The following is a 22263-nucleotide window of genomic DNA, read 5'->3' as shown; positions in this document are numbered from 1 at the left end:
GTATACACAAAAGATATGGAAGGAAACGCCTGACAGCAAAAGGTGGTTGTGAAGGGTTTGTGATATTCTTGGAGATAAAATAAACAAAAATAAATTCAACTCCAATAGTAAACAGATCAATCTTCTCATACATATTATTGGGCATAATTTTTTTCTTATGGCTTCATAAACTCAGGTAATCCTGGGCAAGAACAAAGAAGTTAGCTAAATGAAATTGTCCTAAAATTGTCCAAACACAGCAGGAAATACAGTAAAATATTATCTATTACCAAAAAGTTCATTATCATAATTTGAATTATTTGGAATACTAAGCTAAAACACAGAATCACATGGGTATCCATACTATTAACATATTTATGGTATTTTAACAGTAAACTAAATTAGAAGTACTGTTCAGTGTTTTTGTAGAGTCTAATTTCTATGTTAAGTATAATCTGACTATTTCAGTTTACATGGTGAGTTTTATTTCTACACAGATTAAACTTCCTATCATAGAGCTTGTCTTAAAAGATTCTGAATGATTACTTAATATGTAGGCAACTTATTTATATACTCAGATGCCTTGCATGATGCAATTGTGTAATATAAACTGATTTTGGTTTTTGAACCTCATGTTATACTTTTAATCCACCAGACATACTTTTTATTCAAAGGTCTAAGTGATTCTCATGGATTAAACTGGAATCCTGTAGTGATTATTTTTGTAAGGTAAAAATGTTTGTGTGATTTGGATAGTGATTCCAAATATTTTGTTTTTCAAGTTTCAATTTTTGCATCTTCAGTTGAAAAGTACACTTTTAATGAATAGACAATTCATCAAAATGTGATGCCTAGCTCATGAATTAATCAGGGTCATCCATCAGAAATCTGATTATGTAAAGGACCAAACCGCAATGATAACTTTCAAGCCTCTGGGGTAGGTGGGGCTGTTTGCTCCTGTGTTAAATGCCCTAAGTTCTTGTTATTGTGTCTGCTGGTGGTAGTTATCCCATTTTCTTTTTCACTCTGCTGTCCCCTGCATCATCTTGTTTCTGTCAGTGTATCTGCCTTTAGCAATTTTCAGTGACTCTGAAAAGCAGACAGGGTGAATTTGTTAGTACCGGGTTTCAAGTGAGAGCAAAAGTACCCTTGGAGTGAAAGTTCAAGAGTCTTCCTACAAGTTAAATGCCCAGACTCTAGTCCAAGGGCATGGTGGGAGGTATTCTGCTTGCATAATAACTTCTCCCCCATTCCCTTACTCTTCTTGATTGTGTTCCAGAGAGTTGAGGTTGCTGGCAAAGTGACTCCTAGATTACTTAAGGTTCATTAAGTACTTAAAGTTCATTCAGTTCATACATAATTGTCATCAAATTATCATTATAATTATTTTAAAAGTAGTTTATCTGTGAAAATAAGTAAAATACATGTGATAAACTATAAGATGCTCCATTCTTTTATCTTCCTATAAAATATGTCTATAAAAAAGCTCATTTAAAGAAAAGTTTTCTTCACTGGGAGACTGTCTCAAAGAACTGTCTCAAAGATACCCTCTTTAATAATGCCTTCTATAGGACTGAGGTTAATATAACAAAGATATTAGTGTCCTTCCCTGGGATTCTTGCTTGCTAATTTCCTTGAAAACACCCTCGATTCCCAGAAGTCTCCTATTTACAAAACAAAACTAGTTTTTCTTGAATTGATTCATCTGTCTACTTAAAGATTTTTTTTTTTGGCCAGCTGTGGTAGCTCATGCCTGTAACCCCAACACTTTGAGAGGTTGGGCAGGAGGATTTCTTAAGGCCAGGAGTTCGAGACCAGTCTGGGCAACAAAGTGAGATACCGCCCACCCACCCCCGCCCCCCACCCAGATCTCTACGAAAATAAAATGGCCTATTTATTGTAGTCTCTACAATAAAGAAAATAAATATAGATGCCTGCCTGTAGCCCCAGCTACTCTGGAGGGTGACGTGGAAGGTTGCTTGAGCTCAGGAGTTCGAGGCCACTGTACTCCAGCCTGGGCAACAGAGCTCAAAAAAAATTTTAGTGTTATCTTAGTTCAAGTTTGATACATAAAATTAAGTACCAAATTTATTTCCAAAAATTTATGCTTGGCCTGTATGTCAATTCAATAGCTTTTCTTTGCCATAAAGAATGAATCAGTCTACCTGTATCCACATATGAAGTATTTTAGGATTTTTTGTTATTTTTGGTTATTATCTGTATCATTCAGGTTTAGGAAAGAACTTTACCTAAAATACTGGCTAACTGTGACAAAAGGAAGATAGAAAGAAAGAAAACACACACACATGCATACACACACACAAACCAACCAACGGATCAACTGGGAGTTTCAGGTTTATCAGCCTTTAGTTTCAATGCTATATCACCATAGTAAAAATCAGTCTACTTGATAGCACCTAGAAGCCCATTTTAAGATACAAACTTGTAAAGCTTTTCTGCAAGTAAAAGGTAATATGTTTATAATGACATGTTTTTCTTGTAAGACATCTTTATTATTATCATAAAAAATACACAGAAGCAAAAATAAGAATGTAGAAATCATCCAGTTTTTCCTTCCCAAGTAAACGATCATAAAAAACTTGGTGTATATATATATTGCAGCAATTATATGTATGTAATGGTCTCCGTATCAACCAACACATTTTTATCATTTTACTGAAACTTTTGAGTGTTGTTTGACTCTGATATCATGGTTTTTCGTGTGGGAAGATTCATATGAAAATTGGTTGTGTGTGTGTGTGTGTGTGTGTGTGTGTGTGTAGCAGCAGGAAGTATATAAAATTATTTTCTTTTTATAGACGCTGGTTGAAATTTTTCAAAATATTGGTGATACCAATCTTGCTGATTTCATTGCTGGATTACTCACCATTGTCGTCTGTATGGCAGTTAAGGAATTAAACGATCGGTTTAGACACAAAATCCCAGTCCCTATTCCTATAGAAGTAATTGTGGTAAGTAGAATATGTAGTTAGAAAGTTCAGCATTATTTGGTTGACAAGCAAGGAATTATTAAAACCAATTGAGTTTTTAACATCTTTTGTTTTATTTTAGACGATAATTGCTACTGCCATTTCATATGGAGCCAACCTGGAAAAAAATTACAATGCTGGCATTGTTAAATCCATCCCAAGGGGGTGAGTGTGATGTTCCTCTTAGATAGTACTAATACATTAAGTCAGTAAGTCAGTCCTTTTTATTTAAATGAAACCTTTTATTACAAGCTTCATTCCACTGATGCTCCTTCAATAGTCCTATTTGTGTGTGACCTTGAAGAAACAACCATAAGACAAACAGTATGTTTGTAGATAAACATTAAGCCATTTGTTTAAAAGCAGCCCCATATGCCCTTTTTTCTTCATTTTCTTAAAACATGGCAAACATGTACAGTTAACACCAGACTCCTGATTTAAACTTATACATAACATTATAATATAATATAAATAGAATCATTTCTTAGTAACATCTATTGCACTGTGAACAATCTGCTTAAGGAATCAGGGACATCTGGCCTAAACTCTCTACCATTTAGTTTAATCAATTTTAGATAATAATTATATCCCTCCTACCTATAAGTAAATGCATTATCTTCAAGGGAAGTTTTAGAAACGTTTGGCAGTTTGGTGAATTAGAAGAGTAAAAGACCAGGGTCCTTCATTCATCTTTGTCACCTTCCAGTTTTGTGACTTGAGGAGATTCTCCTATGTAAGACAAGGATAATGAAAACAGCTGAAGCCTCAACTCGTTGTAAAACACCAGTGAGATCTCTCATGAGACAAAGAGTAGACAAGATCCCCTATACCATAATTTTCTTATATGGGGTTACAAAGGAAGCCTAGATGTTTATTATATTTGTAACATTCACTCATAACATTTAAGACTAGACTTGCTGTTAATCAAGAAGTACTAGTTTTCCCTAAGACTAGAAGAGTTTGGTACCAGTGTTTCTACCAGGAAAGGGAGTGGAGGGAAGGGAAGGGCACGGAGCCACTGTTTGGTACCAGTGTTTGTTTTCCATTCTCTTAGTAGAAACTTCCTCAGGCAAGCTTATTCCCAGAGCTTATTCTACAGGGAACTGCTGTATTCCCATTTGATGAATCTTATAATTTCTTCTAATACCTGTTCCAAACTATTTGAAAAAGCACAGGCTACATGGGACTTAATTTACATGCTATCCATTATAGTGTTTCTCAAACTTACCTTTTTGTAAGAATCACATGGGATCCTTTTTCACACAGATTCCTGGTTCCCACCCGAAACCTATTGAATCAGGCTTTCCAGAGGATGGGCTCAGGAATTAATATTTTTCAAAAGTGCCTCAAGTGATTCTTGCCCTCAAGGAAACTGGAGAAACTCTTTAAGAGAGGATCAACAAATCTGATCTAACAGTTAGATGATTTCATTAGTTAGAAACAATTACAGAAAAAGATACTTTACAGATCTCTTTTGTCAGGCTTCCTAGGATGTATCAAGTTATAGGTGGTCCACAGAGCAGGCCCTGTCCCATCCATCTGTGTTCCATTAGTTGGTTTGGGGAACTCATTTCTTCTGCCCTAAATTATCCCTCCAGGTCCTCTGCAGAGCCTTCCTGTGCGCTCCTCCTGAGAACAGATTTCTAGCCTCTTGCCCTTGAGTTTAATGAAGCTGAATCCTTTGACAGACCGCCTGGTCAGCTTGGTCAGCTAATCTAACCTGCCTGGCCCCAGGGACTTTAAGCTCCTCCACGAGGGCAGTGACCCCATTTGTGTTGTTCAGCTCTGTCCCAGAGCACAGAGCTCATCTCACAGTAAGCTCTCAGAAAACACTCGTTGAAGGAATAAAATACCCAAGCCTATGTCATTATAAACAAGCCCCAACAAAGGCCTTGGTTATCTGATCTCACTTGGTAGCACAGAAGCAATTCTGACAATATTAACAAACCTGAAAAGGAAAGGGTGGGGTGGAGAGATTGGAAAAGAGCAAGCAGAGTATTAAAGTGGCCCTGAGGTGAGCACAGTGAAAGGAAGAGGGACAGAGAGATTGTGATATGCCCCCTTTTGATCTCCTCCCTGCTTCAATCCTCCATTAAGGCTGCTGCTGGTAGCTCCCTTTATCCTATTGAGGGTCGGGACCATATGTTAGGATCACTCTGTCCCCAATAACAATGCCCCATTGGACAGCCAAAAACAGTGGCTCCATGCCCTTCCCTCCACTCCCTTTCCTGGTAGAAACACACAACTTTTCCTTGTCCAGTTGGCATCTAAGCGTCCCTCTAGGATTCACTCATTCTCTCATCCTGGGTGCTTTCTTAACCAGCAGACACTATGAGGGCCAGTCATGTGCCTCTCTTCTCATGCAACTGGTCCTTATCTGCAACTCGTAATCTGTCCAGTTCCTTACTCATCCTACCCTAGGCTTCTCTTTTACCTCTTCTGTTATAGTGTTGTGTGTGTGTGTGTGTGTGCGCGCATGTGTGTATATGTGTAAACCCATAACAAGATTCTGTCCTCTAAATTTTAATCCCTATTCACTCTCTTGCCTCCTGTCCTTGCCAGTTCCAGAGGTCCCCTTGTAGTCATGTTTGTTACTCTCTTTTTTCTTTTCTTTAACAGAGTCTCACTCTGTCACCCAGCCTGGAATGCAGTGGCATGATCTCTGTGGGGTGTGTGTGTGTGTGTGTGTGTGTGTAAATCCATAACAAGTTTGATGACTCTGTCCTCTAAATTTTAGTCCCTATTCACTATCTTGCCTCCTGTCCTCGTCAGTTCCAGAGGTCCTCTTGTTGTCGTGTTTATTACTCTTTCTTTCTTTCATTCCCTTCCTTCCCTCCCTTCCCTTCACTTCCTTTCCCTTCCCTTCCCTTTCCTTTCTTTCTTCCTTCCTTCCTCTTTCTTTCTCTCTCCTTTCTTCCTTTCTTGCTTTCTTTCTTTCTCTTCCTTTCCTGAAACAGAGTCTCACTCTGTCACCCAGCATGGTATGCAGTGGCATGGTCTCAGCTCACTGCAACCTCTGCCTCCCAGGTTCAAGTGATTCTCCTGCCTCAGCCTCCTGAGTAGCTGGGACTACAGGTGCACACTACCATGCCTGGCTAATTTTTAGTAGAGACGGGGTTTCACCATGTTGGCCAGGCTGGTCTCAAACTCCTGACCTCAGGTGATCCACCTGCCTCGGCCTCCCAAAGTGGTGGGATTACAGGCACTGTTACAGATCCCTTTTGTCAGGTTTCTTATCATGTATCAGGTTATAGGTGGCCCACAGAACGTGCCCTGTCCCATCAATCTGGGTCCCATTAGTTGATTTGGGGAACTCAGGCCTACTGTTGCTTTTAAAGTATGTGCTTTGCAGTTGTACTTGAAAGCGTAGCGCAGGGGCAAAGTCAACAAAACCACAGGGGTTTCTTCCTGGCTGCTTTCTGAGGGCTACTCTTCTCCTCTAGCTGGAGTTGTGGTGCATTTGCTAAGTGTTCAGACCCAGTCTGAAGTATTGTGGTATTCTGTTTGGTATTCTGTTTAGGACACTGGCCTGTTTGTGGAATTTTGGGCCCTTCAGGGTTCACTTCTCCTAGTCTTCATATTTTCAGATAAGTGTGTGTTCACATGCTCACTCTCCTTGGGCTCTTGGTAGTGATATCTCATGATCAGGTCTGACATGCTTGGCTGGGGCCAAACAGGCCCACTGAGCAAAAAATTTGGAGAGTTATGTCCACAGAAGGAGGGCAAGGGCAAGGAAAAATGGTTTACTTACAGGTCATTATAAGATATCCAGACGGGACTTCAATTGGTTTGGGGGCAAATTGGTTTGGGACTTCAATTGGTTTGGGGCAAATAATTGGCACACTTAGGGTTCAGCAAGACAGCAGACATGAGTGGCAGGAGTATGACAGACTTAGGTTCTCTCAATATATACCGAGAACCTACTATATGTGTAGACACTAATTACTTACACAGGTGATTCCTCATTGAATCTTATGAGAAGAGTATACAGTCCCCGTTTGGCAGCTGAGGAAACTGGGACGTGGTGGGTTAAATAACATGCCCAAAGTCATTTGAGAGTGATTCTGGTCCTTTGACTTAAGTCTTTGCACTTTACACTTTGCAACCCTGGATAATCAAGGATCAGGTTATATTTGGAGAACTAGGCAGCCAGGCAGGCAGTGTGCATTAGGCTGCTATCAAAACTAAACTGTATGTGAAACTGGAAAGTTACTCTGACAAGTCCAAGTGACCTGAAGTAGGGTTGACTGGGTCTCAGGAGCAAGTCATGAGCCTGTTTTGAGAAGTGTGGTCCCAAGTCACATCCCAACTAGCAGGTGATGTGATGCTGAGTCACCCAACTGTTAGATCAGGGTTTCCAACATCCTGTCTGTCTATAGATGGGGTTCATTCCAGAGTCTCCTTGTGGGGTAGGATGGGATATAAGGAGAAAAGGAGTCTGAAAATTGACCTCACTGGTAGGGAGAGTAAGGCTGCAAGGGCAGAGAACCACACAGATCTTATTAGGTAGGAAATCATCTAATATCTAACATTTAGACCTGGACCCACTAACTGACCTCAAGCAAATCACTTCACGTTTCCAAGTCTAAGTTCCTTTATCAACAAAACAAGAGAGGTGGATTCAACAATACCTAGGATGCTTGCTAGGTTTAACTTTCTCTATGGTTTTCTCTAAGAACTTTATTTCTATTTTATTTTTACCACTCTTCTCTAATTATACGGGAAAATGTAGTGTCCTTATTAAAGAAACTTTAGGCATAAGTGAGGTAGGTCGGGGAGACATTTCATGACTGGGGGCCTCTGGAATTACACCATATGGAGAGTCATCAAGACATAGGTCCATGTCCCAAATTTTCATATTTGAGACAACCTCATGATGTAACCTGCAGGTTAATTTTTTTTTATATGGTTTGTAGGGTAGCTCTGGTTTTGTCAAACAATAGTCATTGGACTCCACAATCATTGAGATATTTTAGTCACTGTGGAGCATTGTGATAATTACATTAATTTAATCTTTTTTGCCTTAAGAAGATTTTAAATGTCATAGCTCTCAAAAAAAGATTTTCCACTGAGCTCTTTTAGCATCATACATTCTTTGTTTCTTTAACAGACCTGATACCTCTTCATACACAGTAAATCTCATATTATGGCTAAAATATCTTTTAAATTCAAAGACCTTTAAGATGGAATTGTGGAAGGAGACATGGATGGGGCTGTATGATATTAAAGAATCAGTAACAGCAGATTTATTCATGTGAGAGATATAGAAGAGGCAGCATGGGTAGGCTCGAAAATAGAGGACAGAGAAATCAGCCAGTGAGATAACACCAACTTCTGATTAAACATTATAAAAGCTGCTACTATCATGTATGCATTTCAAGTGCTTTTTGTTCTTTTGGATCAAGTACTTTCATATCTAATATGTGACTGAGTGGATATAGCATTTGATGAGATGGGGAAAAAGAATAGTGGTCAAATCTTCACAGCATTTTTCATTTAAAAACTCACTAGGTTTTTGCCTCCTGCACTTCCACCTGTGAGCCTGTTCTCGGAGATGCTGGCTGCATCATTTTCCATCGCTGTGGTGGCTTATGCTATCGCAGTGTCAGTAGGAAAAGTATATGCCACCAAGTATGATTACGCCATCGATGGGAACCAGGTATGGGTGCCCTTTTGCTGAACTGGTTTTATAGGGCTGGAAACAGGAAAAAAACATAAATGGAAAAGATTTTGCTGTCAGTTAAAGACGGGGTTGGATTTTTTCACCAGACCTTATTGGGTTGGTTTTCCTCTCGTGTTTGCTAATTAGAAATTATTTTGGAATAGACACACTGCATCACTTTGCTTTTTAAAGAAATAAGTTGAAATAACACTGATTTTAAAAGAGCTAATTCAGTCAGGTCATAAATAACATTCAAAATGAACATATTAGGTCAGAAAGAGAATTCTTCATGTAACCCAGTACCTCTTGGCAATTATTTTTAATGGCAGTTATAATGTGACAAAGTAGTGCAACAAACATTAATAATAGTTGTGACCACTTTAAATTGAGGTGGTTCACTGTGCAGTTAATATATACAGGCAATTTTTGTAGGTATGTGAAACATTGCCAGGTAAGCTGATTTCACACTGCTTGCAAATTTGCAAGTTCTGTATCTATACGTTTCTGGAGATACAGTATAGCAATGACAGCAGTTAAATGGTTAGTAATCAAGCAGAATAACAGCACTGCTAGTCGTAATATGCTTCATAGCGAATATTCAGCCACAGAAAAACACTTATGTGAGAGCTGCAGACATTCCATTCACTAGGCAGTGAAAAAGCTTAGCAAACGATCACATGCTATTTCTTGTCAACTTTAAAAATTATCGAGAGCACCGCTCTTGGATGGTATGGAGTCCAAACTCCTGATGTCGTACAAGGACCTCAAGTACCTATCATGGTAAAAATTAAACTGGACCACCAGGCAGGGTGGGCATGGGAGTTTTCGTTCTTAATGTACTTCCTGAAATACTCAGCGAAGGTCTTGCAAAGATTCAATTTGTAGGATCGTTGTCATCCAGTCTCTCCCTTAGGAATTCATTGCCTTTGGGATCAGCAACATCTTCTCAGGATTCTTCTCTTGTTTTGTGGCCACCACTGCTCTGTCCCGCACGGCCGTCCAGGAGAGCACTGGAGGAAAGACACAGGTAGGAGCAACAGCCTTGTGATATCCATCTCAGAAAACAAGCCGAGTCATGGCAACCGAGGAAGGCTGGCACAGAGCTTAGCAGGACAATTCACCTTTCAGACTTGTACTTCCTAATCAGATTCACCTCAGGCCTATTCCTTTTGTTCCACTCCCTCACCTAAAATCTCTTAACAAAACGACATGTATGGTTTTCTGATACAGCGATTCTCAAATCTATTTGTGTCAGTGCTCACCGGGCTTGTAGCTACACTTACCTGCTTCTCCATGGTCAATAACAACTGACAAGGAATCAGTAATGAAGGATGCTGATTTTTGTTAATTTGTTACCTGGGGAGACAGATGGCCTAGTAAAAATGCTTCCTGGCTTTAGGAGTTACTCTATTTTCAGGAAAGTGAAAAGCTCTATTCACATTTCCTTTACAAGGATCAGGAACTTCCTCCAGGGCTCTTGGTCCAACAGAACAACAGCTTGCTAGCCAAGAATATTTTTGTTGTAACATTTTTGGCATTTCTTCCTGAGTAAGATTCATGTTCTTGAAGTTCTGCATGTGGGTTTAATCTTATCTTTTAAATGTGGTTTGCAGTTGTTGCCTTTACAAGGTGGCCAAAAAGCCAGCATCCTAGTTAATCTCTGGATAATCCCTCCTTCAGCATTCAGAAAGCTCAGGAGCCATGCTCAAAGGCCACTCTTTCCAGCAGGACACAATTGAAGAGACCACACCAAGCAGATGGCCACAAGGGACAGACTCAGGAATTGTGCTTCTGTCTCTTGTGCCTTGAGGGCCTTATCTTCCCAACACAAAAGAACTATTATTTAGGAGTAAGAAGTACATTGAGACTACAAAGAACAACAAACAAACTACATAGTGCAATAAACACACACACACACACACACACACACACACACACGCACACACACAGTCTTCAAATGGGTTTTATTAAGGCAGGGACGCTTAAAAAATAAATGTAAGTCGGGCACCGTGGCTCATGCTTGTAATCCCAGCACTCTGGGAGGCTGAGGTGGGCGGATCCATTGAGGTCAGGAGTTTGAGACTAACCTGGCCACATGGTGAAACCCCTTCTCTACTAAAAATGCAAAAAGTAGCCAGGTGTGGTGGGGATGCCTGTAATCCCAGTTACTTGGGAAGCTGAGGCAGGAAAATTGCTTGAACCCAGGAGGTGGAGGTTGCAGTAAGCTGAGATCGTGCCATTGCTCTCCAGCCTGGATGACAAGAGCGAGACTCTGTGTCAAATATATACATATATATATATATATATATGAGAATAACTGAAAAAACGAATGACTCTAACAGTGACTTGCCCAGGGAGAGCTTTAATTGTCCCCAATATACATGTGATGCTCCTTTCCTATTTATAATGGATCTTGTGACAGACTTGGAAGAATTGGCCTCTTCCAGTTTTGGGGCTGCTTTTCAACAAAAATTTTTATTTTCAGAACTTTTCTTAATTTGTTTTTTGTTGCAAATATTTCCAGCTCTGAGGGAGCAGGTAAAATAATACAGCTCATATCCGGAGGCATAGCCAGAGATCTGTGGTCAAGGGGAAGAGGTCAGAGCCAATTTCCAAAGCTGTGCCCATTTCAGGCTGCAGCTGTCAGCAGTAGGAGCTTCTGCTGCTTTCATTTGAGACGGAGCATTGCCAAGCTCTCCAGAGCACATGGTCTTCAGCGGGTGCAGGCACATCTCAAACTGCTGATGTCCATTCTCCTGATGTTACCTCCAGGCTCAAATGAGGCCTGGGCTGGCAGTCCCAGTAAGAACGCCCATGTAAAGTTACCTCCTTGGCAGAGGGTTTGGGGGATAATGGTGTTCTGGTAAGCTAATACCCCCTGCCACATACTGGCATGTATTATATTTAGGAATGAAGGATGCCAGGATTTCAGCATTGAAGAATGAAACGAGTGAAGAAATGGCTTGATATTTAATTATTGAAATGTATACTAAATTCTGGGGTTAAAAGTCTAAGTGCCTGAACTGAAATCCAGGGACTGATGGACAAATAAACTGGCAGGGCTTCTCTTATGTGGCTTCTTGTGTTTTCTCTTATATTGGAACTTTGGTTTCAGCATCTACAAAATGGAAATGAGAATTGCATCCCTCTCATAGGGATAGTGTGAGGATTAACTAAGAAAATGTAAAGTCTTAGCACATACTTGTAAATGCTCATTGTTTCACTCCTTTAGGTAAGAATAGCATCTTAGCATCTATGATACATATATTGTGCCTGGCACATAAGAAGCACCTGGCATATATTTGCTGAATGAATGAATGGAAGAATGAGTATTGGTGGACATGAACTGTTTTTAGCACATCTACAGATTGTAGAAGAATTAAACATTGGAACCTTTTCTTTCCCTCACCCCCATCTGACTTCTTCTGACTCATGGAAAAGTAATTCTGATTACAAGCCACTCTTTAGCTCTGATTACCCCCACCCTTAACAGAATAATTTTTTAGTAACTGAATCTGCTTGTAGATATAAAGTCTACAGAGTTTCTCACAAACAAGCCTTATCAAGTAAGTACAAATAATTGATCACTCACCGATTTTAATATAGTGGCCAAAATTAGCCTTGGCCTCCCATCACTGGTGACTAATTATGACATATACTTGGCAAGTAGGTGGTCACCCTCCTGACATGAGTTTGGCAGCTGACTGTGGTCCTTGTCCCCAGATCTCCATGTCTTTCTCCAGTTTACAGAGCTCCACATCCACAGTGAGACGCAAGTGGCTCAGTAAATACTGGTTGAGTAATTGCATGCAAGGAAGGAAGGGAGGAATAAGGGAAGGAAGGAAAGAAGAAAATGGAAGGAAGGAGAAGGGAGAGGAAGGGAAGGGATATGAAGGAAAGCGAAGAGAAGGGAGGGAAGGAGCATATCAGCTTCTCTGCTTAGGAGAAGGGGAAGAGCACCAGGGAACTGGGAATCTAGGGTGGGGATAGGAAGAGCATAGAAAAGGCAGCCGGACATATGAAGCACACTTTTTAGTACCTTGTACACATCATATTGCCTCAGGCTGACCCAACTATAATCTAAATATGTTTAGATTAATTTTCCAGATCAATTTGCCAGGTGGAGCGAATGCTTTCTAATTTTCTGTTTATATTTGCTGTGTCTGTCTCCTGTAACTCAGACCTCTTGCACTAGGCAGTACTTGTGCTCAACACAATCTTCCCTGTTGCTTCCCCTCTGATTGCTTTGCTTGTAGTTCTCTGCCTCCTTTTCTTCTTTGTTTCAGAGCTTCTAATCTTCACCTCGGCTCTGCCCCAGCTGTCTCAACAGACAATTCATGGGTCATCTAATCAAACGAGAGAGTAGTTCCCACCCCCTCAGTCTCTCTCCTATTTATGGATCTTAGGAGAGCTATTTTTGCCAGCGAAGGTAAAGTTTCTGAAGCTTCCTTTTACCCCTGCTATTGCCCTGTCACTCCATAGCCACTGTTTCAGGCTGCCTTGGGGCAAAGCTCTGAGCCTGCCTCCATTCAACTGTGCCAGGAAGCAGGAGACACAATCCCATCTCTCAATGTGCCAATGTGGCATTTTGAATTTGCAACAGGATGAGTAAATTTATTTTCTCTGAGACTTTAATGAGACCATGTGCTACAAGTACGAAGTGTTATCAGAGTTGCTATTATAGCTGCAGCTTCAATAATGCAGAAGAATCAGCTATGTGCCATGAGAATTTATTTCCCAAGATATGACAATGATCTCTGTTGTTAGGAAAGGGGGGTTGGTCCATGTTTCCTGCCATGGCAAATAACTAGAAGGTTGGCCTGAATAAACGCCGAAACTGCAGCTGTGTACTATCTCTAAATAAAATCCCTGTCAAACTGGCTTTAATTTCACGGGATCAGCTTCCATATTTTCTTTAACTTCTCTGCCATAGCATATATAGATAGCATTTTTGTTCAGTTTTGTAGTTTGAGCAAATAACTCTCACTTTTCTCTCCAGTATTGAGCAGAAGGGGGAGGCAGGGAAGTATGAAGTGTGTCTGTGAACAGGCTGTCTCATACACACATTCAGTGAGCTGGAAGACACAAGGGAGAAGAACGAATCCTTTTCATGGGAGGTGTGTGTCTTCCAGGTTGCTGGCATCATCTCTGCTGGGATTGTGATGATCGCTATTCTTGCCCTGGGGAAGCTTCTGGAACCCTTGCAGAAGGTATAACCCTGCTTCTCGGCATACCGATTGCGTAATTTCCCTTCACTACTCTGCTACCAGATAAATAAGAGGAGATTTAACAATCATCACATGGAAAACCATTCCCTGAATAACACAGCCTTCTCTGTCTCTCTTGGCAGTCGGTCTTAGCAGCTGTTGTGATTGCCAACCTGAAAGGGATGTTTATGCAGGTGTGTGACATTCCTCGTCTGTGGAGGCAGAATAAGATTGATGCTGTAAGTCACCTACCATCCCTTTTTATCTGAAATAAGATTTGGTTCTTATATGCTTCCTGCCATATCACTATATTCCCCCTATCCCCTAAGTCTCACTCGCACTTTGGGAACTCCAGAGGAGAAATTAGAATTGTGTGGATAAATCAAAGCCATGAAGTCTTCCATGTGAACTGCACTTTGTGAAGATCCTGTATCTCTGGGAAGGTCAATTTCCAGCAAGAATCCCATATGAGGCTCATTCATACACCTTTGGCCTTCTAAACGCAAAAAGCAAAAAAAAAAAAAAAAAAAAAAAATGTTTAAATGCCCTAGTTTAGAAGGACAAACAACATATAAAACAATGCAAAAACAAAATACGAAATGTAAAAACCCATGCTGACTTTAACTCTGACTAACATAACCTTCACAACTATTCTGAGAAACTAAAAATCAGAAGTTAAATCCTTCAGAGTTCCTCTCTAATTTAAACCATAAAAAGAATGAGAAGACTTCCTACATACTGATATGGAAAATTTTCCAAGACAAATCGTTAAGTGAAAAAGAGACCAGAATAGAAATGCTGGGGAAAAGCACAGACACAGGCAGAAATAAAAGTGGATACAAGGAGGGAGGGAAGTTGGGAATGGGTGGAGAAGGGGGAGGGTTGTGAGCGAGAGTTTTCCCCTTTTTAATAATTCCCTTCTGAACCATGCAAATATATTAGCTATTCAAAAGGTTAGAAATAAATAAAATGGGACAGTTGGTCTTAATTGAGAAGCCCAGTTTCTACAGCCACTTAAATATAAAATGAATGAAGTCACAATATTTTTAAAAAGCTGTGATTTGGGCAGGCACAGTGGCTCACGCCTGTAATCCCGGCACTTTGGTAGGCAGAAGGGTCACTTGAGCTCAGGAATTTGAGACCAGCCTGGGTAACACAGTGAGACCTTGTCTCTACTACAAATAAAAAATTAAAAGTTAGCCAGGTGTGGTGGTATGTAGCTGTGGGTAGTCCCAGCTACTTGGGAGGGTGAGGCAGGAGGATCACTTGAGCCCAGAAGATGGAGGCTGCAGTGAGCTATGATGGTGACATTGTACTCTAGCCTGGGCAACAGAGTGTGACCCTGTCTCAAAAGAAAAAAAAAACAACTGTAATTTGTTTGTGGATAATTGATCTTATTTTTATAGGTAGTTATCACATGATGGTACCTGATACATTAATATAATTATTTTCATTTCTATTTTTTCCATAGGTTATCTGGGTGTTTACGTGTATAGTGTCCATCATTCTGGGGCTGGATCTTGGTTTACTAGCTGGCCTTGTATTTGGACTATTGACTGTGGTCCTGAGAGTTCAGTTGTGAGTAACGTAAAACCCAGATTTCCTATAAACAGAAAAACACACTCTGAGCTTTCTTATACCATTTTGATAAATGTAGTGAAGCCACTTTCTTTCATTATAGTTACTGTATATTGAGTACTTCTATGCATTAAGCACACAGTGTTTTACAGACATACTTAATCTTCAAAAATAGCCTCTGAATAGGTTTGATTAGTCTCGTCTCATTCTACAGGTGAGAAAAGAGAAATTCAGAAAGGCTAAGAAGCATCCCTAAGATCACACAGCTAGTAGGTGGCAGAGCTAAGATTTGAACCTATGTGCCTAGTCATGTCCTCCACTGCTGTGCTCTCCATTTAGTTGTGGTAAGAGTGAAAGGTACATAGTTTAGCCGAAGGCTGAGGTGGCTTTGTATTACTTCTTTAAATGAGATGAGGAATGCAAGGCGCTGGGCACAGGCTTGGGACAAGACAGCTGCTATATATTATAGTTCATTTTCTTTTTTTAAAGCTAGTAACCAAAAGTTACATAACCCAGAACAGGAGGACTTTAAAATAGCTGATGACAGCCAAAATTCAATCAACCCTGTCGTATAACCAATAAGGCATATAACCAATAAACCGCACGATTATGTGAAGGAAACAATTAGCTCATATGCAGAGTGAAGGCAGCAAAGACATGATTTAAATAATGGAAAACATCCTGTGAGGGAAGGTGAGGAGCCTGTAGGTGGTTTTTTGGTTGGTTTTGTTTTTATTCTAGAGAGGCATTAGTTAAGTGCTCTCCTGGGCCTAGAGGGGAACAGAGTCTCTCTCTCCCTCCTCAAGGTGTCCATCATCTTTTCAGACTTCTGGCCCCTGCTCTGCCTATGCTTGGGCCATGAAAGAAGAAGACACCTGGAAAAACATCAGGATAGGTGTCTTCAGCTTAGCATCAGCTCACCTCTCCTGTTCCACCAGCCAGTTCTCCTTCCTGCCCTCCTTCCCTACCTTGGCGTATTGGTGCCTACCCAAAAGGCTTGTGTTTTCTACCTCAGCACCCTAAATGATTGCCCAAGGGCCCGAGAAGGTTTGCAGGCTCCCAAAGTGCCCAATTTGCTGCGAGGACACGTCTCAGAAACTCTCCTTAGAAGATGCTGTCTCTCATGCTGTATACGCCTCAGTATCTATTTTTTCTTGGGTGGATGTGGTTGGAAAAGAAGGGTTTTACAGAGAGAGATTAGCTTACGAACTTTTAAGTTAAAAATCAGCACAACCCTGCAAGCCAAGGTAAAACTGGTGGCACATTTTAGCTGCTAGTTTGGTATCTAGGCTTTTAGCCAACAAAAAGCAGTATCCTCCACAGTATTTAATTTCCAGTAATTATCATGCTGATCCAGAGAGCACAATGCTGAAAGTACACTAAACAGATACTCTTTCTTCAGGAATTGTATTGAGCATGTCTCTAGTCACACATGAAGAATCACGGAATTTATCTGATTGCATCAGGAACAGGAAATCAATAGTCTGGTTGACTGGAAGGACTTATTTCTGGTCTTCCCAGTCTCCTATTTCTATAAAAAATGACTAAGTCACAAAGAAGTGCCAGGCACTGCAAGACCAAGGGGTTAAAGACAGAGACTCTGCTGCCCTTTGCCTCCAGGCCTTTTCTTACTTCTCTTAAGAAGTTTACTTAACAATAAAAATCAGGATAATACTGATGACCTTTCAGGGTTATGGCAGGGCTTAAATAAGATTTCACATGTGTGAAAGCTCTTTGCTTATCCTATAACGTGTTGTGCACGTGCAAGTATGATGCTCATTATTTCTCTCAGCCATCAGAAGAGAGGCACAGTTTCTCCCCTCCCCTGCCGATTCCACACAAACACCAGCTGTTCATTTCAGAGTTAGCTACAGGAAAATGTCATCTGCAATAAAGACAGAGTCCAAAACACCAGAATGATGGGCTCTTTAGTAGCTGTTGTTTTTAACTTTTTATTCCAAAATATGGCTGTTCCAAAAAATCTTGACCTTGATATTTTTTCTTCTAGTCCTTCTTGGAATGGCCTTGGAAGCATTCCCAGCACAGATATCTACAAAAGTACCAAGAATTACAAAAACGTAAGTACCATTGTGAGACATTTGCTGGACTTGGATTTACTAGCCTGAAATTTCAGCAGCTCTGTTTTATGTACAAGGTAGCCAAAGGGAGAAATACCTATTGGGAAAGTCCGTTAGTCCACAGGGGGTGCCATGAAAACTTTTGATCCAATGCACCTTCTGACACCCATGTCATATGAATTTTATCCATGCTAGCTGAATGTCTTTTTTTTTTCTTTTTCTTTTTAGATGGAGTCTCTTCACCCAGGCTGTAGTGCAGCAGCATGATCTCAGCTCACTGCACTCTCTGCCTCCTGGGTTCAAGTGATTCTCTTGTCTCAGCCTCCCTAGTGACTGGGATTACAGGCAGGTGCCACCATGCCTGGCTAATTTTTGTATTTTTAGTAGAGACAGGGTTTCACCATGTTGCCCAGGCTGGTCTCAAACTCCTGAACTCAAGTGATTTGCTGGTCTTGGCCTCCCAAAGTGTTGGGATTACAGGCGTGAGCCACCGCGCCTGGCCAGCTGAATGTCATTTTAATATAAAACCATTGTAAGAGGAATTTAAAAATAATAGGCAATTTCTAGACGTTCATCCAAAATTGTATTTATCTGGTATATAATTCTTATCTTCTGTAAGATTTTCTTTATTCAGTTCTAACAAGAGATTATCAAGTTCTCTATGACCAAGACCTTATTATTTGATACTTTGCTTTATCTCTGGAATTAGAAGAAATAATATATGACACAAGAAATGAAAAACAAAGAAATTAAACATCCCATTGATTGACTTGTGTCAGCTGCAAATAAAATTGCTTAGTGATGACTAGAGGAAACAAAGATAAAAAAGCAGAGAAAGTAAATTAAGAAAATACAAATTTAGCAAATAATAATAATAATAATGTGAACCCTGCGAAGTTGTAGTCTAATTTTACCTTAACATTAAAAAAATGTTGGACATTGAACCTGGGATTTCAGTAGCTGCTACTTAATTTATTTCCGCGATCTTTACGTTATGTTGAGCCAAATGCCATTAAGAGTTAAAATGATTTAGAGATGTTTTTGGCTTTGGGGCAGGGAGCTCTAAGCTGAGTTAGGGAATTCTGACTTCTAGGCTCCATCTTGGTGAGACTTTGCCCAAGTCATTCAGCGTCTCAGGACCTCAGTTTTCTCATCTGAAGTTGCTAGACTAAAATTGCTGATTCCTGAAGACCAGAAAGTCTATGATTCTATGATTCATGGGTTATATTTTGGGTGTGGCCATTGTATGTCAGGATGAGAACAGCAGATGATATCATAGGCCTCAGTTCCACAAATCCCCTTGATTTTGCTTTTTTTTCTTTGCTGCTTTTAAAGAACGTTAGCAAAATCAGGAGAGTCAGTGGTATGAACTTCAGGCAAATCATGGCAGTGTTCTAAGCCTCAGTTTCTTCATCTGGAAATCAAAGGGTTGAATAAATTGCTTTCTAAGGCCCTTTCTAACTTTGACCTTTTATGAGACTGTAGAAGTCCAAAAGTTTTTGTAACCTGCTGCCTCCTAGGTTGCCTCCCTATTCAGGAAAAGTTGAAGAGGCCTTGCACAGTGGCTCACTCCTGTAATCCCAGCACTTTGGGAGGCTGAGGCGGGCAAATCACTTGAGGTCAGGAGTTTGAGACCAGCCTGGCCAATGTGGTGAAACTCTGTCTCTACTAAAAATGGAAAAATTAGGGGGGCGTGGTGGCAGCACCTGTAATCCCAACTACTCAGGAGGCTGAGGCAGGAGAATCACTTGAACCCAGGAGGTGGAGGTTGCAGTGAGCCGAGATTGTGCCACTGTACATCAGCCTGGGCAACAAAGCGAAACTCCATCTCAAAAACAAACAGAAAGAAAGAAAGAAAGAAAGAAAGAAAGAAAGAAAGAAAGAAAGAAAGAAAGAAAGAAAGAAAGAAAGAAAGAAAGAAAGAAAGAAAAGAAAAGTTGAGTGCTGCTACCCAGCTCCTCTGAGCAACTGTGACCTGGCTCCTTGCTAAATAGCCAGAAATGTAATTAAATACTTGAGGCTTGAAATTATTTAACCTCAGACAATTTCTTTTAATGCCAGATTGAAGAACCTCAAGGAGTGAAGATTCTTAGATTTTCCAGTCCTATTTTCTATGGCAATGTTGATGGTTTTAAAAAATGTATCAAGTCCACAGTAAGTATTTTATCACTAGAAATTTGTTTTCTAACCTCTTTTGAGACTTCATTCATTCTACAAGTATTTATAGGGCTCCAACCAGGAATAGGCCCTAGACCCTCTTGCCTTTGTGTAGGGCAATAAGAATTAAAATATAACATCCTTGCCTTCAAATAATGTAGAGTCTATTTGGGGATTAAAAAATACATATGTTAAAATCCAGGTAGTAATAACTATGCCAGACAAAAACATTAGAGATGTTTCTAGGCAGAATTTGAGTAAGTTCCAAATAAGTAGTATAGACAGTTGAGAGTTCATGGAAGGAAGAGATCCAGGTTAGTTGGACTAACAGGCTTTGTGCAGCAGTTGGCGGAAGGAAAGAAATCATGTCAATTGTTTGAGAACTATGTGAGCTGAGAGACAGTGGAAACAGATATCGGAGGTAGGGTTGCCCTGTTGCAGCAAAAAGTAAAAAATACTATTGGAATAAATAAGTAGAAAATTCTGGTACTGAATGCCATGCTATGCTTTGAACTTGGAGTTTGCCTCTAAATCAGTGTTTTTCTAAGTGAGTTCCAGGGCAAACTGATTCAGAGGAATGTTCACAGATTTTGCAATAACAAAAGGGCTCTGTGATACCAAGGGAATTTGGAAAACCCAGACTTATAGCTAAAGAGGGCATTTGGTGGGGATTTTTTTTTTTTTTCCCTGTTTTGTCTTTTACTGTCTTGGTGCCTTTAATATACTACTGTCTTCCCTGAGCTTCTGGGTAGGAGTAGGGTAGCCTGGGAGTAGACAGAGATCTACTCCACCAGACCTTACAATTTCTGTTTTGGCAGGATATCTCAAGGAATTATACCCTTTGAGAAATAGCCTTTCCAGATAACAGATAACAGTGGCCATTAACAAGCTTTAGGTGCCAGGCATTTTAAGTAACTTGACATTTATTTCCAAAGGTTGGATTTGATGCCATTAGAGTATATAATAAGAGGCTGAAAGCACTGAGGAAAATACAGAAACTCATAAAAAATGGACAATTAAGAGCAACAAAGGTGAGACAACATCTTTCTTTTCCCCCTTAAATTCTTTCCTTTCCCTGATGAGAGCAGTTAGATGGTCTAAAATTAAATATATCCCCTTTAGTATCCAGATGTGAACGAACAAATGACATGTATGTGTCAAAGAACAACTGAGCTATTCTTATAGGCAAGAGGGAGTAGAAGGGAATGAAATAAAATCAGCAGCGCTGCCTGGAAACACAGGATGCGATTTTTTTCCCCCACCATGAAGAACGTCTGCATTATTTTTTATACTTTATTTTTACTGAAAGGAACAAAATAAGTGCAAATTCAGTGCCAGAAAACTACCCACCAGAGAAGGCAGTAAGTCCATAGACTTTTGGAGCTATTAACTTTTACTCAGACTCTCTGGCCAGTGTATTTCTTGGCAAAGTTCCACAGTCTTCCAGAAAACAAGTTTCTTGGCTCCTCTGTTCTCCCAGTTTTCTTCCTAGACAACATCAAAGTTTGGGCTGAGGTGAAACTCATCCTTAAGAATTCATCTCCTTGATGTTTTGCTTACCAAGGAACAGTGTGTAGGAGTTTTGGATAATTTGATATGAATGGTTGAAAGACATTTCAAATCTTTCACAATTAAGTTGACAGTGTTTTCTTTGTTTAGAATGGCATCATAAGTGATGCTGGTTCAACAAATAATGCTTTTGAGCCTGATGAAGATATTGAAGATCCGGAGGAACTTGATACCCCAACCAAAGAAATAGAGATTCAAGTGGATTGGAACTCTGAGCTTCCAGTCAAAGTGAACGTTCCCAAAGTGCCCATCCATAGCCTCGTGCTTGACTGTGGAGCTATATCTTTCCTGGACGTTGTTGGAGTGAGGTCACTGAGGGTGGTAAGGTTCTGGTTTCCTGAATTATACATTCGGAGCTTTGGCAATAGTAAAATGATGTGGGTTGTCCAGTATTGCAACAGGGCAAATACATGGGCTTTGTAGTTTTTCTAGGTGAATGCTTTTGTAAAAAAGTGTAATATTTTAAAGCATAGCCTCTGGAACCAGACTACCTGGGGTAGATACTGGCTTCACCACTTACTAGCAGTACGACCCTGGGCAAGTTGCTTAATCTGTCTATATCTCAGTTTCTTCATCTGTAATATGGAGGTAATGATGGTATCTACCTTCATAAGTTGTTACAAGGATTAAATACGCTAATAGATATAAGGTGTTTAGAAGAGTATCTGATTCAGGCCGGGCGTGGTGGCTCACGCCTGTAACCTAGCACTTCGGGAGGCTGAGGCAGGTTGATCATGAGGTCAGGAGTTCGAGACCAGCCTGGCCAATATCGTGAAACCCCGTCTCTACCAAAAATACAAAGTCCCAGCTGCTAGGAGGCTGTGGCAGGAGAATCGCTTGAACCCGGGAGGCAGAGGTTGCAACTAAGATTGTGCCACTGCACTCCAGCCTAGGTGACAGTGAGACTCGTTTCAAAATATATATATATATATATATATATATATATATATATATATATATATATCTGATTCAAAGATACTCCCCAGCAAATTAATTCACATTTATTATGTTTTATCTTTCTGAGAATGTACAGCACATGGAAT

The 22263-nt window shown here is 40.2% G+C and overlaps 1 protein-coding gene across 5 annotated transcripts in view; it reads left to right on the top strand.

The window, feature by feature from the left end:
- LOC105475305 (solute carrier family 26 member 4) overlaps positions 1–22263 on the top strand; it is a 55342-nt gene that overhangs the window by 17829 nt on the left and 15250 nt on the right. For 4 of the 5 annotated variants that reach the window (XM_011730433.3, XM_011730430.3, XM_071094687.1 and 1 more), the window contains 11 exons: positions 2799–2951; positions 3052–3134; positions 8481–8628; positions 9545–9658; positions 13764–13841; positions 13982–14077; positions 15310–15416; positions 17425–17494; positions 19556–19648; positions 20587–20682; positions 21311–21541. In XM_011730433.3, coding sequence (XP_011728735.2) covers positions 2799–2951; positions 3052–3134; positions 8481–8628; positions 9545–9658; positions 13764–13841; positions 13982–14077; positions 15310–15416; positions 17425–17494; positions 19556–19648; positions 20587–20682; positions 21311–21541 — 1269 coding nt within the window. The remainder of the gene's footprint in view (positions 1–2798; positions 2952–3051; positions 3135–8480; positions 8629–9544; positions 9659–13763; positions 13842–13981; positions 14078–15309; positions 15417–17424; positions 17495–19555; positions 19649–20586; positions 20683–21310; positions 21542–22263) is intronic. The other variant, XM_071094686.1, reaches the window with a different exon arrangement.

Source organism: Macaca nemestrina, chromosome 4 (assembly GCF_043159975.1).
Source record: "Macaca nemestrina isolate mMacNem1 chromosome 4, mMacNem.hap1, whole genome shotgun sequence".
Lineage (NCBI taxonomy): Eukaryota > Metazoa > Chordata > Mammalia > Primates > Cercopithecidae > Macaca > Macaca nemestrina.
Note: the sequence above shows the minus strand (reverse complement) of the source record. Positions and strands in the feature narration are given on the sequence as shown.